The sequence below is a fragment of the Gavia stellata genome, chromosome 16, assembly GCF_030936135.1.
Source record: "Gavia stellata isolate bGavSte3 chromosome 16, bGavSte3.hap2, whole genome shotgun sequence".
Lineage (NCBI taxonomy): Eukaryota > Metazoa > Chordata > Aves > Gaviiformes > Gaviidae > Gavia > Gavia stellata.
Genome location: NC_082609.1, coordinates 20,547,532 through 20,564,466, shown reverse-complemented (window position 1 = coordinate 20,564,466; position 16,935 = coordinate 20,547,532). Strand labels below are relative to the sequence as shown.

Here is a 16,935-nt window from a genome sequence, read left to right as displayed (position 1 = left end):
GCAGATGCTGGGCGCTGGGGCATCCCGGGCTCCGCTGTGCGCAGGGCTGGGTGGGAGGAGAACAAGAGCCGGTGCAGCCAGGGGGGTGTCCCAGTGGAGGGGGCTGCCCGAGGCAGATAATGGGGGGAGCATCTGGGCCCCTCCCAGGGGATGAGCTCCTGTGCCGGCCAGCTTGGGGAGGGCTCTGCGGCCGGAAGGGCCAGACCATAATATCTCTCTCTCGCTGCTGGCGAGGGCATGGGAGAGGTCAGCATGACTCACGGGCAGGCGGAGGGGGGGGACAGCCTCCCACCCACCCCCAGGCAGGACGGGCCCCTGTACACCCCACCACCAGCACCCGCGGCTTGAGACGGAGGTGCACAGCCTGGGGCTTGTGCTCAGCACGGTGCCCACCCGCCAGGTCCTGCTGCACTGGGGACCCCCATCCCCAAATTATTTGTTGGCACAGCCCCAGGACAGAGCTGCGGGCTCTCTGTGGAGCGCTGAGGGCCTTTTTCCCATGAATCATGCTGCTCCGCAGTAAACCATCTGTGCTGACTGTGCTGCCACTGGGTCTTTTTCCAGTTCCTCCGTTTCCCTCTATTGTTCGGCGCAGGCTTCCTTCCTGCTGCCTGCACGCTCCCACGCATCCCTTGCTCCCTCCCTCGGGAGCCACAGCCTGACCCGTCGAGGGGCAGCTGGGCCAGGCTCCCCACTGCATGAACCTCCACGCCGCTGCACAGGCATTTGCCTGCTCCCCATTGCTGCCTGCGTGGGCAAGGATTGCACGAGCAGCATGGGGAAGTGCGGGCAGGCTGGTGTGCCGGCAGAGGCAGTGGTGTCCCTGGGAGCATGTGGTGGGGGGATGCTGTCAGCAAGCAAGCGTGAACAGAGGGGGTCCCTGCTCATATGCATGGATGCAGGGTGTGCGTGATGTGTGTGTGCCCAACCCTGTGTGCGTGTGTGCAGGGTGCTCACCATGGGGTGGGCAGCTGTGCACCGGCGTGCATTGAGGAGGGACAGTCACGGCGGGAGCTGGCTGAGAAGCTGGAAGAGCAGGGCATGGGGACCAGGGCGTGGGGACATTGCAGCTGGAAGGCTGCTTGTTGATGTAGGACCTACACAAAGGGATGGGCAGGGGGGGCGTAGAGGGTGATGTCCCATACCGGTGCAGGCTGTGTGTCTCTGCCACAGGGTTAAAGGGCTGTACCCACTTCTGCCCGGCAGCCTGGTGCTGAAATGGGGCAATTTCCCCCTTTCTTGTGCCTGTATAGCCCCGAGGGATCTGTGGCCAGCTCTGCCTGCTGCCTGCCCTGCCTGGGGCTTCAGCAGGCAGCCTCCCTCCGGGGAGCTGGCTCTTGAGACCTCCCCATACCTGGGCAGCGGGTACCAGGGCCGTGCCAGGCACTGGCCTGTGGTGTGGCACTTCGGGGCGGTGTGGCTGTGCCCACAGGCAGTGGCGCTTCACAGGGAGGTGGACACCGTCCCTGTCCCTGCAAACCCATGCAGACCAGCCAGTGCAGTGGGCTGGCAGTGGGCATGGACTGACCTGGTCCTGGCCCTTCCCCCCCATCCCCAAGTCTGTCCCATCCATCCCCTGCCACCCTCGGGGTTCTCCCTCACCTCTTGCCCCGCAGCGTGGTCCACAGCCCCCCAGGGCCAGCTCTGGCAGAGCAGCAAGATGGCAGTGCCGCTGCGGGCTCCATGGCCGCCCCGCTCTGGGCTCCAGGGTGATGCCAAGGCGTCCCCACCGGGCACAGGGCTCAGCCTGCGGGCATGGGCAGGCAGCCCTGCAGGAACTGCTGTGGGTGCAGGCAGGCTTCACAGCACCCAGCCTGCGCCTCCCACTGCCGGTCCCTCCTCCAGACCAACCCTCCGGTCCTCATCCCTGTCCCACCCTCCTGTCCTGCCCCTTCCCAGGCATGACCCTGCCCCGCACTTGGCCCCTGGCCTGGCTGTCCCGTGTCCTGCCCCTTGACCAGGCTCTGCTGTCCTTCAGGGGCTGGCCCCCATCCTCCCTGCTCAACCCCTCATCCTCCTTCTCTCGCCTTCCCAGCAAGGGTCCTGCTCCCCATCACGAGCCCTCGGACATACACTGCCATGGGGGGACAGGCTGCCCCGAGACCTGCACCCCAAGGCTGTGCTGCCAAGGGAGAGCTTTGAAGTTCCTGGGTGCATTCGGCTCTATCTGCTGTTTCTGCCTCTGGCTGCAGGCAAGAGGAGATATTCACTATATCCACCATGGCCTGGGACTGGGCAGGGTGCATGTACTGGGAAGGTGCTGCCAAATTGGAGAAAACAGGTTAAAACTTCCATGCCGACAAGGGGACTTGGGAGGGCTGGCACTGGGGCTGGTTGGGTGAAATGGGAACCCAAAAACCTTCCCTGTGCTGCAGGGATGCTGGGGATGCAGCACCCCATCCAGCTGCCGATGCCCCGGGCTGAGGGGGATGTGGAGTGAGCTGGGGGGCAGGAAGGCAGTGGGGTCTGGCGTGGCAGGGGGATGTCGGGAGGGTTTCTGTCCTGCAAGGGCCCTGTGCTTTCACCACTGGCTGACCTGACTGCCTTTAATGCAACGCTTTTCGCAAGAGCCCCGGTCGGGCTGGCAGTTAGTCTGACTCTGCTGTTACCCAACCTTGCACATGGAGGATGTCCGAGGCTGATATCTCACAACACCCTTCAGCCCTTCTCTGCTCCTGATGGCAAGGCTGATAACTGCTCCCTGCTCTGTGAGGGTCCAGCTCCCTCGGGACCCCCTTGCTCCAACTCAGGCTGGTCCGTCCCTGCCCCAACAATGCCCCCAAAAGCCATTGCGGGATGGCTGGGGGTGGTGGGAGCCCCTGGTGTGGGAGGGCCACCCCATACAAGTCTCTGTGCGTGCAGCTAGGTGTTGAAAGGCAGCTTCTCCTTACCACAGGCTTGCTCCTACAAAGCAGAAGCAGAACTCAGCGCAAGCCCAGCAGAGCTTTCCCCTTCCTCTTCCTCGCCAACTGCTCGGGGGGGGGTGACGCATCCCCAGGGCTGGGGATGGCACGGGTGGCCCCATGGACCACCCTGTGGGTGGGTTGCGGAGACAGGGTGCACGGGGACCCTCAGGGTGTGCAGGGACCCTCTGGACCTGCACTGTGGACCTTGCCTTCCTGCTGGGCTCCTGCCTCTGCCTCTTAGAGGAAGCTGTTTGGCTAAATATAAGCACCACCGCTCATGGGAAGGTTGCTGAGGTCTGTGGTGTGAGCGCCTGCAGGGGCAGAGCAAAGGGTGTCGGTAGCACTGGTGGCAGCCAGTGTGCCATTGTTTCCATCCCGCTGTGTTGGAGGCATTAGCACCAGTGAAGCACACTCCTGCGTGAGGCCAGATCCTGGCTCAACACTGTTTGGCACGCTGCAGCATCTCTATAGACCCCTTATAACCTGCTGCCAGGAGTGGTGCTCCTCCCTGCGTGCCGGGAGGGCAGAGGTGGGGTGCTGGGGAGGGAAACGTTGTCCAAGGGTGTAAGGGACACCCTGGGACATCCCCAGAGTGGCAAGTCACAGTCCCGTCTGGTGGCCCAGTGTGAACAAGAGCAGGGCCCAGTCCCCGCAACCCACATCCTGATGGCTGCTGACAGGCCAGTTTGGTTCATAAAACCTTCTCCCCTGCTCCCTCCTCCCTCCACAGTCACCTAAGTGCCAGGACTGGGGCTCGGTTCCCCTGGCAGGGGGGAAACCCCTGCTCAAGCACCTTTGCTGAGTCCCAGCACCTGGTTCCCGATGGGGGCTGCCCCTTCTCAGAGCCCAGCTGGGAGGACAGCCGGAGCCAGGGCATCTCCCAGCCATGGGACCACCTTGGAGCCAGACAGCTGGCATGGGGCCGTGTTGGAGAGGAGCAGGGCACAGCAGAGCGCTGGGGCAATGGCAGGGCACTGGTAGCTGTGACGTGTATGCTGTGGCTGGGTTGTTTTCTGAGGGTTTCCTGTCAGCCCACTTTCCACAGCACAGGTTTCAAAGCCTCTGCTTGATCTCTTTGGTGTCTGCCAACCTGCTGATGTAATCTATATTTAGACATTAACCTCCTTGGGCAGAGGCAGAAAGCCCTGTCATGTCTATGGGTTCGTACAGCAGGAAGGTGTTGCCTGCTCCCTGGAGGAGGCAGATGGGCAGGATCGGAAAACTCCCCTCGAGCTGGGGGATTGGGCTTCATGAAGATGCTGGCAAGGGCTGGAGGAAGCAAAGATCAAAGTGAAGGTTGGATCCTTCCAGCACATTCGCCTGTGCGGTCCTTCCCCTTTCCGGGCAGCACCCATGATGACACTGTCCCTCAAGGTCCATGTGTCCAGCTGCCCATCCATCCATCCTTCCCTCCATCCCTCTATTCATTTTTCTCTCCCTCCATGCCCGCATTCTTCCCTCCCTCCCTCCTTTCTTCCACCTATCTATCCATCCATCCATCCATCCCTAGCCATCAGCCTTTGCTGCACCCTGGGGCAGCTTTTGGTCTACCTTCAGCTCTACCCACGCTGGGTCATGCTGGGGGATGTGGGTGCATGCATGTGCGGTGATGGTAGGAGCATCTCTTGGGAGCTGGACAGGGTGAGGGATGCCCAGGGCTCTTACCTAGAGGGCAAATGCCATGATGGACATCTGGAAATGTGGGGTTGGGACTGATCCCAGAGGGTTTGCTGGGGCATGGCAGAGAGCTGAGCCCCTGGGGGGGCCTTGGTGGAGGAGTGGGGAGGGGGAAGCTGGAGGCTGTTGTGCTTGGAAACCTGCTGGACTTCTCCAGGCAAGAGCCCTGCTGAAGGCCAGTCCATGAGATAAGATGGGCTGCTGGGGGGCTTCCTGCTGGGCTCAGGGTCCCGGTGTGGGCGGTGGGGGCGAGAGCTGCCCAAGACCTATCCATGAGCTCAGGAGAAGCAAAGCACGAGATCCCGGGGATGGGGTCACATCCTACCCCAGCCGGGGCATGTTTGACACTTGGGGACACTGGAGCGTGCTGCCGAGTTGTGTGCGGGCAGGACAGGGAGCCCACGCCACACTCCCCCTGCCCCCCATCCATCGGGGCGCTGGCTGACATCACTGCCTCCGGGCTAATCTCTCGCCCAGCAGCAGCTTCCCGTTTCCTTTCCAATCTCTGCGCCGTGGGGCGGCTCCTCTCCGCTCTGGGCCAGGCAGGAAAAGTCATCCAGCTGGGCTCTTGTGTGGGCCTGCAGCCCCCGCGTGTCTGGCCCTCGCCCCACTGGGCTGTGGGCCACCCGCTCCCCCAGCAACACGGTGAGGGCACCCGGCAGGCTCCGGTACCCCACACCTTGCTGCCCCCTCCCTCCCTCAGGTGCTCGGGGATGCCGGTGCATGGCCCCCTTCCTGTTTGTGCCACAGGAAACCCAGCAGTGGCCCATCATTCAGTAAGAAATCACCACGCTGGCGGTCCCAGCACCCCACGGGGTCCAGGGCAGCCCCCCTCCTCAGCCCCACAGGTTTCACACTGCTCCCTGGCCAGGGTGATGCTGGGGGCCAGGAGCTCTGCTACAGCCCAGTGCTGGATGGGGACCAGTGTCCCTGCCACCCCAGCGGCCCTTCTCCTCCCCATATACTCAATGCCACCACCATCCTGGCCATTTTGGGCAGCATCCTGGGCTGAGATGTAACCCACCCCGGCACAGCCTTCCCCGGCGCTGGCTGGGGAGCAGGGGACTCCCCGCTGGTCTCTTGGTGCTCAAGCAGCAGCTCCTCACACCTACTTAGGGCTGGCTAAAAATAGCCCCACAGCAGAGCTGCAGCCTGGCTGCAGAGAAACATCCAGCAAATGACAAAAGATGAGGCTGCTTCCCGCAGCACCAAGGCCATGCGGGGTGGTCTTCACCCCAGCACCCTGCGGGCTCGGGGTGCCAGTGGGCTTTGCCCCATCAGGGAAGCACCCAGGGGTATTTCTCCCCTTTGCTTTAGCCACGGTTCCCTGCCCAGCTCTACCACGATTATTGCAAAGTGTTGTTGCGGCAATCTGGGGCTGGGATGTGTAAAATCCTCCCTGCTGTGGGCCTGCTGACATGGTGGGAGCAGCACGGGGCAGGGAGGGACTGCTCCCCTTGCACTGAGTCCCGTGCGCTGGAAGGGGGAAGCCTGCACACTTCCTGCCCTTGTGTTTTCTGCATTTTCCCCGCAGGCGTGACTTCTCGCCCCTGCTCTGCTTGTGCGGCCAGCCCAGCTGCAAACCATGGAAGCCAGCTGCCCTGATGGCCAGGACCTCCTCTCCTCTCCCCAGCACTTTCTGCAGTGAGGTATGTGCATGTGATGTCCCCCCGGAACAGCACAGGGGGCATACGTGACCTAGCGGGGGGTGGCTAGAGGGGGACAGTGAGCATCTGCACCCGGGATGCTGGGGTGGGTGTCCAAATGAACCAGGGAGGAGAAGCGCAAGGTGTGGGGGAAGCAAGCACAGGGCAACAGCACTCACAGCTCAGGGTGGGACCACAGCAGGTCGGGCTGACGAGGGAGCATGAAGCTGCGCAGGTCAGAGGGCCCCAAAAGCCACAGTGGCAGGTGGCTCTGGGCAGGCTGCAAGCCCTGGGTACTGCCAGGGCGTTGTCCCCCACCACTGCCTAGGCTATGAGAGTGGCTGCCAGGTCCTGGCCATGTCCCCTAGTCTTTACCTTGCTAGGACAGGTCTGGTGCTGAGCACCCCAGCACCATCAGCAGTGACAGCCCCGTTTGCATTGGCCTTGCACAGATTAGGCTTAAACTCATCTGGGGCAGGAGCCCAGTAGCCGCAGGCAGCCTTGGAGCGTGGGGGTGAACGGCTGGATGGAAAATCCAGCATTTGTCAGCATATTCCCCCAGCGGTGTCTGTCTAGACCAACTTCCCGTTGTCTGGCGGAAGCTGCCCCGTGCACACGCACGCTCACCCACACGTGTGTGGGTGTGCAGAGCCCAGCATCCACCTCTCCTGCCCCACCGCCGGCCACCTCGCTCCCAGCTAAGGGTCACCTCTGGGTGCTGGGACTGCACAGCTGGACTGGCCCTCCTGTCCAGCTGCACCTGGACAGCCTCAGGGTGGGCTCGGTGCCAGCTTCCTCATCATCCCGTCCCAGCCCAAAGCTCTCTCTCGCACACACCAACCCCTTTATTGTTGTGCCAGAAACCACACCAGCGGCAAACACCAAGAGAATGGGGACAGAGGCTGCCCAAGACCCCCCTGCCAGGACAAGCGCCCCCAAACACCCCTTGGGGAACGGGTCCCCAGAGCCATCTGGGTCAGAGCCGGCCTGCAGAGGTGGGCCTGATGCCCAGGAGAGGACCTGGGAGGGCTCCCGGGGTGTGGGGGGGAGTGTCACACAAAGCCTGGGGCAGCTTGGTGGGCTGGAGTGGGTCCAGCCTGATTGTGGGGCTGGCAGAGCTGGACCTTGGGCCAGAGAGGGTCAGTCCAAGCCCTGTGCTGCTGCAAAGCCTGGGCAGGATCCCCATAGACCCCCCCTCTTCTGGACATTGAAGGGACACCCCTAGAGGGTCTTACAGTGGCAAAGGGATATCCTGGTGCCAGGAAAGCTCCTACCCACTCCATTAAAGGTTCTCCCTCTCTTGCCCTGCCCAGCCTCTCCTTGGGGCACCCGATCCGACTGCCAGCTCTACCTCCTGCTTGGGGACATCTCCATGGCCACCGTGGGGACAGAGGAGACCAGGGTGCCCGTCCTCCCTCTTTACAGCACCCGTGCTGCAGGTTCCCATGGGACAGTACTCTGCTGCCTGGGTAGGGGGGTCTATGATGGAGTTGAAGAGCAGGTGTGACTATTGGGGTGCAGGGGGCCAAATTCCCACCCATGCCCTCTGGCTTCCAAGCCCTGGTCACAAGGGTGTCGCCCCATGAGAGGGCTGCAGCAAGGGCTCATGCCTCATGGTCGCTGGTGCTCAGGTGGTCCTCGGGTAGCCCCGTCTCGTCAATGTTCTCCAGCGAGTCGGCATGCTGCACTGAGAGCTCGGCCAGGCTGACACTGGGCAGCGTGTTCTGCTCCGGGTACACCCAGGGCTTGTATCCGGGGTCGTGCTTGCGTTTCCACTCCGGATACTTCAGCCCAGCCTTGTAGATCTTCTTCATTGCCTGTGGGCAGAGTGGCTCCAGCCCATCATGGTGCCCCAAGTCCCCAGTGGGGATGAAGCCACCCCGATCTGTGGGCACAGTTCCCCGCTCCCCCATTGCTTGCTTTTTGGGGGTGCTGGGAGAGGATGGGGGCCTGGCTCGGACCACACAGCACCAGCAGCATGCCCAGTGCATGCCCTGCAAGCCCTGGGTCACCCAGCACCTGCCCTGCCCCTATCTAGGGGGCTACTTCGGGGAAGTTCATGCCTGATGCCTGTGCATCCCACCACTGGCCATGCACCCTGCTTACCTTTGGTGCCACAAACTGGGAGACGCGGTTCACCACCCACTTTGGCAGCGACCCTGCAAGAGCCCAAAGACCCATCACTCGACCAATCTGGGCCAGCCCCAGAGGAGGCACCAGGAGCCTGCAGCGCCCCGTACCAGATTGAGCCCCCCCAGGGCTGATGGCACCTGACCCACGCTGTGCCCTGGGAGGGGACAGTACCCTTTGGACCTCTGGGTGATGGAGAGCCATGGTGGGTGACCTCTGGGGATACAATGGGACCCATTCCCGAGGAGGCATGCTGCATCTTCCCCTCCTGCTGGCACTCACCTCGAGGGTCCACCTGGGTGAGATAATAGAGGACGCAGGCACCAGCACCATTCGCCTTGATCAGGTAACCTGTCTGCAGGGACACAGCCCTCACAAAATCCTTCCGGGGTGGGTATTTCTGCAGAGAGATGCTGTGCACCTCAGAGCCTGCCTGAGCCGCTGCCCAGCCCTGCCTGTGCCTGCTGGTCCATGGGGCCAGCACCCTGCCAGGGCCAGGGCCAGCCGGAGGCTCACCGGGTGCTTGACGCTGTAGTTGATGATCATGTAGTCATTGCCCAGGGGAAGCCAGGAGCGCAGTGTGACGAAATCCCGGTTCTTCAGGGGGCTCGGGCACTTCCCTGCAGACAGACCCTGTTACACCCCAACCCATTGCCCCCATGGCCCCACACCCATGCACGGGGCTGTGGGGTTGGGGAGGGGGGTCCTGGGGGTCCCCAGGGGCTAGGGGCTACTCACAGGAGTAGTATCCCACGTCAGCGTTAACGGTCAGGCGCCCTATGTCGTAGGTCTCGATCATGTTTGAGTCCCATTTCTTGCGGTAGCGGGTGTCATGCAGCACGTCATAGAGCGTCTCGGCAGGGACGTCCTTGCAGGAGATGCGAGTCTGTGGGGAGACGGGCAGTTGGGCAGGGGGGCAGCACCCATCTCCAGAGCATGGAACTGTGCCCATCTGGGGACGAGGACTTTAGGCTGTTCCTGCGTGTGGTGGCGTGCCCCCGTGCTGCTATAAAGCCACGTGCACGTGTGCCATGGGGGATGCTCTGCAGACACAGTGCAGGGCACGTCCCTGCTTCAGGACAGCCTGAGCAGAGCCACTGGCCCCACTGCTGGTATGCAGCACAGTGCAAAGGCAGCGGGGGTAGAAGGACCCTCTGACCTCAAATGGAGCTGCCTGGTGGTCCAGGTTCTGGTGCCTGGGTACCCCTGGGTACCCCTCACCCCATGTTCCTGCAGGGCAAGCAAAGGGATGCTCTTGCCCTGGCACACTGCTTTCAGGCACAGTGTCCAGTCTGGGGGAGGTCGATGGGGCCCCGGCTGTAACCGGAGCCATGGAGCTGCCCAACCGTGTCAGCTAGTGCATTATTGATGAAGCATTGATGATGCTCCTCTCAATGCCAGGAGGAAGGAGATGTCACCTGCTCCTCTTTAGAGGCCTTGCATCTTTGATGAGGTGTTCGGCAGTGCCGTGTAATTGGAGATGGCCCTCTGAACGTGGCAGGGCCCATCAATCTCGGGCAAGCTTTCCCTGATGGTCTGGGTGATGGTTTCTGCCCAGAGTGCTGGACTTGTGCCCAGGACAGGCTTGGAGATGTGCTGCACTCCCTAGGGCACCGTGGAGGGGAATGTGGGAGCACCCAGCCCCCTCCTCCTGCTCCCTCTCCCCAGCCACCCCCTCCCAGCTGGCTCTGGAGGTGCTGCTGCTGCAGGCTGAAGGATGCCTCCAGCCAGAGGTGGAGCTTATGGTCCTGTGCTCCTGGAAGCTCTGGTTATCACATCAGGACCATCGCAGCCTTGCACCCCCCAAAATCCCCCACTAAAGCCTGTCCACCACCCCTCTCCAGCCACAGATGAACAGAGGCTGTGCAACAGCCGCACCAGCCTCAGCAGGCGGTCAGCTGGGATGGGGAAAGCACAGAGCCCCAAACCAGACCATTCACAGTGAATTCAGGTGGAAAAAATCCAGAGTTCCAACTGCTCAGGGACTCTCCAGGTTATGCTTGCATTCATGGAAAGACTGGGGCTCTTCTGACCCCCAAGCCACAGCCTGTGCAGCTCAGCTCTCCCACACAGACTGGGTGGCATCTTCCATCCTACATTTTGGGAAGGGTCCCTGGGCAGTGCTGCACCATGCCCAGGCCCTCTCCAGAGCATGGAAAAACCACATCAAGCAGGTATTACTTGTAATGAACCGGGCTGGGCGATGGTGCTCAGACCTCCCTGAACCTGCTGCGGTCCCCTCTCTACGGGGCGTGGTGGTGGCACAGGGGGATATACCTGCATCCCCTCTGCCGGACTGCACTTGTTTGAACTTGGCTGGACTTCATGAGGTTCCTGCCAGCCTGTCCCTCAGCCTGTTCAGGTCACGCCAAGCAGCAGCCTTGTCTCCAACACTTAAAATATTCTCCAAACTTCAGTGCTGCCTGCAGACTCGCTGAGAAGGTGCTCGATCCCAACATCCCGGTAACAGGGTGGGACCCAGCAACTGGACACCATCTGGACTCTGCGCTGCTGACCACCATGCCATGAGCCTGGTGGTGAGCTGGTTTTCCACCCACCTTATCATCCACTTCTCCAGTCCAGATCTTGCCAATCTGGCAATGAGGGGACTATGGGAAACCCTGTCAAAGGCTTTACTAAAGTCAAGGTATGCTGCTTTTGCTGTTCTCCCCATACACACACAGCCAGTCATCTCATTGCAAGAGGCAACCGGGCTGGTGAAGCATGATTTGCCCTTGGTAAGTCCCTGCTACTGTTTCCACTGCCCTTGTCCTTCAGGATGTGGCTTCCAGGAGGATGTTCTCCATCACCTTCCCAGGGATGGAGGTGACACAGCAGCCCATAGTGCCCTGGAGCATACTTCTTGCCCTTCTGAAAGATGGATGTGACATTTGCCTCTTCCCAGTTATCAGGGACCTCCTTCAGTCACTGAGACTTTTCAAAGAGACATTGGCCAGCCCCTCAGCACCCCCAGGTGCATCCTGCCTGTGGATTTGTGTATGCCTACCTGGCTTAAGTGCTCCCTGATTCTAGTCCAGAAGCTCTTCCCTGGCTCCCCGCAGCAAGGCAGCGTGTATTGCAGCTACACCTCTGAAGAGAGTGCTGCTTCTCCTCCCCACCTTGGCCCTGAAGGCCTCCATCCATGGCAGCACTGCAATCACTGTGTGTCCAGCTCCTCCTTGTGTCTCCTCAGCTGTATGTGCTGGTGTGCAGGCACCCGAGACGGGCTGCTGGTTACTCTGTGTTCAAGAGAGCAGTGCAAGAGCCTCCTCCACTGTACTGCACTCCAGGTGCCTCCTCACCACCTCCCCACACCTCTCCTGCTCTTCAGGTCGTAGTAACCCTTCCCCGACACTCCTAGTTGAAAACCCTTCTTACCAGGTCGGCCAGCCTGTTGGTAAGATGCTCTGGCTCTGCTTGCTCGGGTGGATGCCTCGCTGCCCAGCAATCCCGATCCTTGGTGGCCAGAAAAGCCAAAGCCCTGCCTGCAACACCAGCCCTGAAGCCAGGCATTGTCCCACAAGATGCTCTCATGCAGGGCTTACCCCATGACAGGGCTCCCATGCCCCTCACCCCCAGCACCTCATAACCACTCTTGATGTACTCAGGGTCACCTGGAAGTGCCATGCGGATGAGCAACAAGGTGTAATGGTTGAGCCTTGCTAGTCCCTTTGCAGCATCCCAGATCCAGCCCCTGGCAATCAACAAACCTCCTGAGACAGCACATGGGGGCTCTTAAACTCTCCGGGATGCTCATCCAGTGCAGAACGAGAAGCGATGTGCCCCAGGATGGTGTGGCCAAGGGAGAGGCACCAGGGAGGTATCCCGCCAGCCTTTCTCACGGCCGGGGGCTCCCGGCAAGGCCATCTTCATAACGTAATTGAGCCCAGGGCCTTCCCGTCTGTGTCTGGATCAAGGGCAGCCGCAACGTGAGCCCACATGCGTGCGTGTATGGCAGGACGCTGCAGCGGACATCCTGGCAGGTCGAGAGGCTAAAGTGGCAGGGCAGGCAGGGAGAGCCTGCAGAGCAGTTTGCCCGCTGGGGAAGCACCTCTGGGGAAGTAAACCCTGCCAGCATTCAGAGCAGAAACACCCCCAGGCAGGCTTGACCTGGGTGCTGTGCACCTCCAGGATGGGCCAGCACCCCAGGGACCCTCAGGAGCAGCTGGGCACGCAGCTGGGGCAGGGAAGGGCAGCCGCCGGCGCCTGCTTACCTTGATTTTTTGCACAGCGCAGCTTTCCTCCTGGCCCTGACTCCATACGGTCACGCCAGCCTTGTTATATCGACAGTGCCAGCCCTCCAGGCTCTCGCACTGATCCCTGAAGGAGCTGAAGTCGGAGTCATCCGGGATATAAACCATCTCCCCTCCTCTGGACATGGGGCTGAGCTGCCGGACCGAGGTCGCGGGCACCGGCTGCAGGCAGGCTCCTTCTGCCTCACCTCCCGGGAAACCTGGCTCTGCCCTTGAGCTCTGCCTTGCTGGGTGCCTGCTGCAGCTCACATCATCCTCCGAGACCCGAGCCCGTGCCCCCGAAGTGGGCACCGGCCACCCAGGCACACCGGGATGGGCAGAGACCTCCAGCCACACAAAGCAGCCGGGAGGAAGGGTCCTTCCCTGCAGTTGCTATCGCAGCTGCTGGGAGCTCAGATGTCTTCCCCGGCTGGCTAACCAGGATCACATTTCTCTCCGGCTGGCTGTCAGCTCCTCTATTATTCAGCAGGTAGCAGCGTGCAGGTGGCTCGTCTTTCAGGGCAGAGCTGCCCCTGGCTCCCTGAGCCCCCCGGCCCTGACAGCCCTGCTCTCCCCTCGGCGGCACGCTGGCAATCTCTGTGCTTGACTTTGCAGCACCAGCTCGCTGGCGGGATCAGCTGATCACCTGCCAGGAGCAGCGGCCAGGCCTCCCAGCAGCGCGGCGGAAGCCATGGGCTTCAGCATCGGTGGGATACGGGCCAACGTGGGTCCTGGCGTGCCTGGGATGGGGCCGCGGTCCAGTGCACAGGACCTTGGCTGTCAAGGTGTCCTGGGGCTGTGGGGTGGGCTGCTGGCTTGGGGAGGGAAAAGATTTACAGGTGTGGAGGCTGCTCCTCACCAGGCTCGCAGGATCCTGATAGTGTTGGTGGGAAGGGACTCCTGGGGGTCTCCAGCCCACCCTCCTGCTTGGAGCAGAATCACCACCAGCACAGGGTAAGGTCATCCACGGCTTTACCCAGCTGTGTCTTGAAGGATGGACTTGCCCCACCTCCCTGGTGGCATGTCCCACAGCTGCACCACCTCCCCAGGAAAAAAAATAGTAATTCCTACTGTCCAGCCTGAAGCTGCAACTAATGCCCGTTGTCCTTTGTTACATCTCATGCCCTACTGAGAGAGCGGTTGCCTTTGCACCTGCCCTCCAGGTAGCTGCATGGTGCTGGTACATCCCAATCCACCCCTCTTGTAGCCCCAGGCCCCAGCCCTGCCAGCAGCTTCTGCTGGTCCCTCTCCAGCTCCTCCACCTTTCCCTGAACTGAGGGACCAGTCTGGGCACAGCACCCATCTGGGGGTCCCCTGGTGCTGTGCAGAGGCGACAACCCCTTCTCTCAGGCTGCTGGCCACACTCCTCCTCATGTCGCGCAGGATGCAGCTTGCCCCATTTGTTCAGCTTCTTCTGGGACCTTGTCCCAGCTCTTTTTCAGTGGGACCCTGCTTAGCCCCTCGGTCCCCAGCCTGGGTGAAACCTGGGGTTACATGGCCCATCTTGTTGATGTCCACAGGGTTTCTGTTGACCCAAATTTTGAGTTTCTTGGGGTCCACCTGGACTGAGGCTCTGCCATTTGCTCCGCACCAGTTCCCCCTAGTTTAGCCTCACTTGCAAGGCAAGGGTGCAATTTTCTCCTCATCTGACCTTCTGGTGAGGATGGGGAACATGGTCCCAGTACTGACTGTGGGGTACTGCTCTTGAAACCAGCTTCCAGCTTGGCATCAAGGCACAGGCAAAAACTCATGGAAGGGAGATTAGGGAGAAAGCTGGAGAGCTGCAGCCGCTTTCAAAGACTTGCCTGGGGAGGAAGGCTGCCTGCAGCTGTCTGCAGCTGCCCCTGCTGTAGCATGGTGGGCTGAGCAACTGCTTCTCCATGCAGACTGGCTTGTCGTGGAGCTGTGTGTTTCACAGCTTGGGCTGCTCTGGGTGCCGTGGCCGTCTGCCGGTGAGGCAGAGCTGCCAAACGCCATGCTTGGTTAAAGAGCTGCTGCAGTGGGCATGGAGTGGCAGATCCCGAGTTGGGGACGATGCAGAGGAAAGACCTTGGGGTGGCCTTGGGGCTGCGGAGCAGGGAGCAAACAAAGCCGGATGGATTTATGGTCTAGAGCTATCCAACACCATTGCTGTAGTGTCCCTTGGGGTGCACAGGAACGTGTGTGTGAGCATGTGGACACATGTGTGTACACATGTGTGTGCAGTCACCCCAGTCCCTGCAAGAGCCAGACACAGCCTGGAGAGCCCACATGTGGGTGTGTGTGGGAAGGCGGGACCTGACCCTGGGGGCTTTGTGGCTCTGAAGAGTGTCCATGGAGTGAAGGAAGGGATGACACTGCAGTCCTGGGGATGGAGGACCTCGACCAGCTGCGTGGGAAGGAACAGACTGGCTGCCCAGCATTGCTGAAGCAGGAACCAGCCCTGCCTGGCCACATTTCTCTCTGCACCTGAGGGACGGAAGCATTTCCCTGCCCAGGGGGTCAGGCTGGAAACTTGAACAGAAAGTGCTTTCTTCTCTTCTGAAGTAGCCATTGGGGTCAGTGTTCAAGCTGGACAACAGTGTGGCCACCCAAAAGCTCGCTGGTCACCATCACATGTCCCCTGCAAGCCAGCAGCTGAGCTGAGCTGGGTTGCCATGACCCATTGCTCTTGCAAGCACTCTGTCCTCCGTGTCTGTGCCCTCCCAAGTGAGAAATACAGCATCAGGAGACAGGCTTGTCCTCCCACAAGGTTGTCCCATCTCTGAGACGCTCTCCCAGGGCACTGCTGAGATGGGTCCGTCTGCTGCAAGCATGAAGAGTCCTGCTCTTGGCTGCGCTTTGTCACTGTGCATGGGCAGCGAGGGATGACACAGGGGACCATCATGCCAGCTTCCCCTGGGATCCCTGCATGCTCCATGGCCACCAGCTTCATGAGCAGGGGCCTTTCCAGAGTCTGGTGGGGCCAGGGCATGCAAGGGGTCCTGGTTAGGGTATGGCGAGAAGGACCCAGCTCCCAACCCAGCTGTGTCCAAACAAGGACTTTCTGGTCCCTTCCTCCTCCTCCTTTAATTCTCCAGGTCAAATTTCTAAACTCTCCAAGTGTCTTTACAGACTCTAGAGCCGGGATGTGGGATTTACAAGCCGGGAGTGGGGTTGCACGGCTTTGTGTGTGGATGTTCACAGCTCCATTAACAAGTTTGGATGCCTCAGCAGGATGAGCTTCCAGCCTCTTCAGAGCTGGAGAAGAGCATCCAATCTCCTCTGCAGTGACCGCTCCTGCTCCTCCAAGAGTCGGCTTTGAAAGGCTTTGCAAATTGAAATGAAAAATGTTTTTCCTACAGAAAATGGTTGTGTTTTGGCTTTATGTGAACCGCAGCACTGGCTCGCCTCAGATCCTCATGGGAGATATACCTCCACCAGGGTTTATCTCCTGGGGAATGAACAAAAGAGTTAAGAGGAAAAGCTAAAGATGGGCTGAGAGTTTCCTGGCCTGGAGGAACCCAGCTGGAGCAGCATGGTGGCTAGGAGGTGAAGATCATCCCAGGATGGAAGCAGGAAGGTGTTAAGCCCCTGAGAGACATCAGGTCACGCTAGGTGTGGCCAGGCTGCCTCCCCTTTGAGGGACACGGTGAGAAGCAGGGAAAAGCAAGATCCTGACCCTGGCACGGTGCAAGGCATGAAATATCCTGGGGCTGCAGGGACCCCTGGATGCTAAGTGTGGTCCCAGAGTCCCAAGACTTCAGGTACTGCCCTAGAGTCCCAGGGCTGCAGGGGACCCTGGGACCCCAGAGACACCCCAGAGCCCCAGTGACACCAGAGACCTGGGGCTGTGGGGAGCCCTGGCGCCCCGATGACACCCCAAAACCCCAGAGCTGCAGGGACCCCCAGCGTCCTGGTGAGGCCTCAGAGCCCCAGTGAGCCCCAGAGTCCCAGGACTGCAGGGACCCCCGGGTGCCTGGAGAGACCCCAGAGCCCCAGGGCTGCAGGGACCCCCCCAGCCATGTGCCCATGCAACCCAACTAAGTTAAAACCCAGCTGCAACTCCCTTGGGCCGTGCCACTCTGTCCCTCGAAGGAGGGCAATGTCCCCCACATCGGTGACTTCCCCGGGCCAGGGCCACCGTGCCCGGGGACCCCCGCTCCGGGCTGTGCCGTTCGCCTGGCGTGTGCAGTCTGGTGCTCGCCCACTGGGTGTCACGCATGCTCCACCGACGACAGCGACAGCGACAGGGACACGGTCAGCACCAGGGAGAGGCCAGGGAAAGGGACAAGCCGAGGGACAGAGAGGAGCCGGGCCATGCCTCCGGAGGGTTCAGCCGCAGCTCCCCTGCAGCCACCAGCCGCAGAGGCGATGTGTCCCCCT

General features: G+C 61.1%; 1 protein-coding gene across 1 annotated transcript; it reads right to left on the bottom strand.

The window, feature by feature from the left end:
* Positions 1–7,833: 7,833 nt before the first annotated feature.
* On the bottom strand, positions 7,834–12,911 carry LOC104254769 (START domain-containing protein 10). The gene is made up of 6 exons (XM_059825423.1): positions 12,574–12,911; positions 9,098–9,245; positions 8,876–8,979; positions 8,642–8,759; positions 8,336–8,388; positions 7,834–8,046 (listed from the first exon to the last, which is right to left on the bottom strand). The coding sequence occupies exons 1-6, from the start codon at positions 12,736–12,738 to the stop codon at positions 7,834–7,836; spliced, it is 801 nt and encodes a 266-aa protein (XP_059681406.1). The 5' UTR covers positions 12,739–12,911.
* Positions 12,912–16,935: the final 4,024 nt, after the last annotated feature.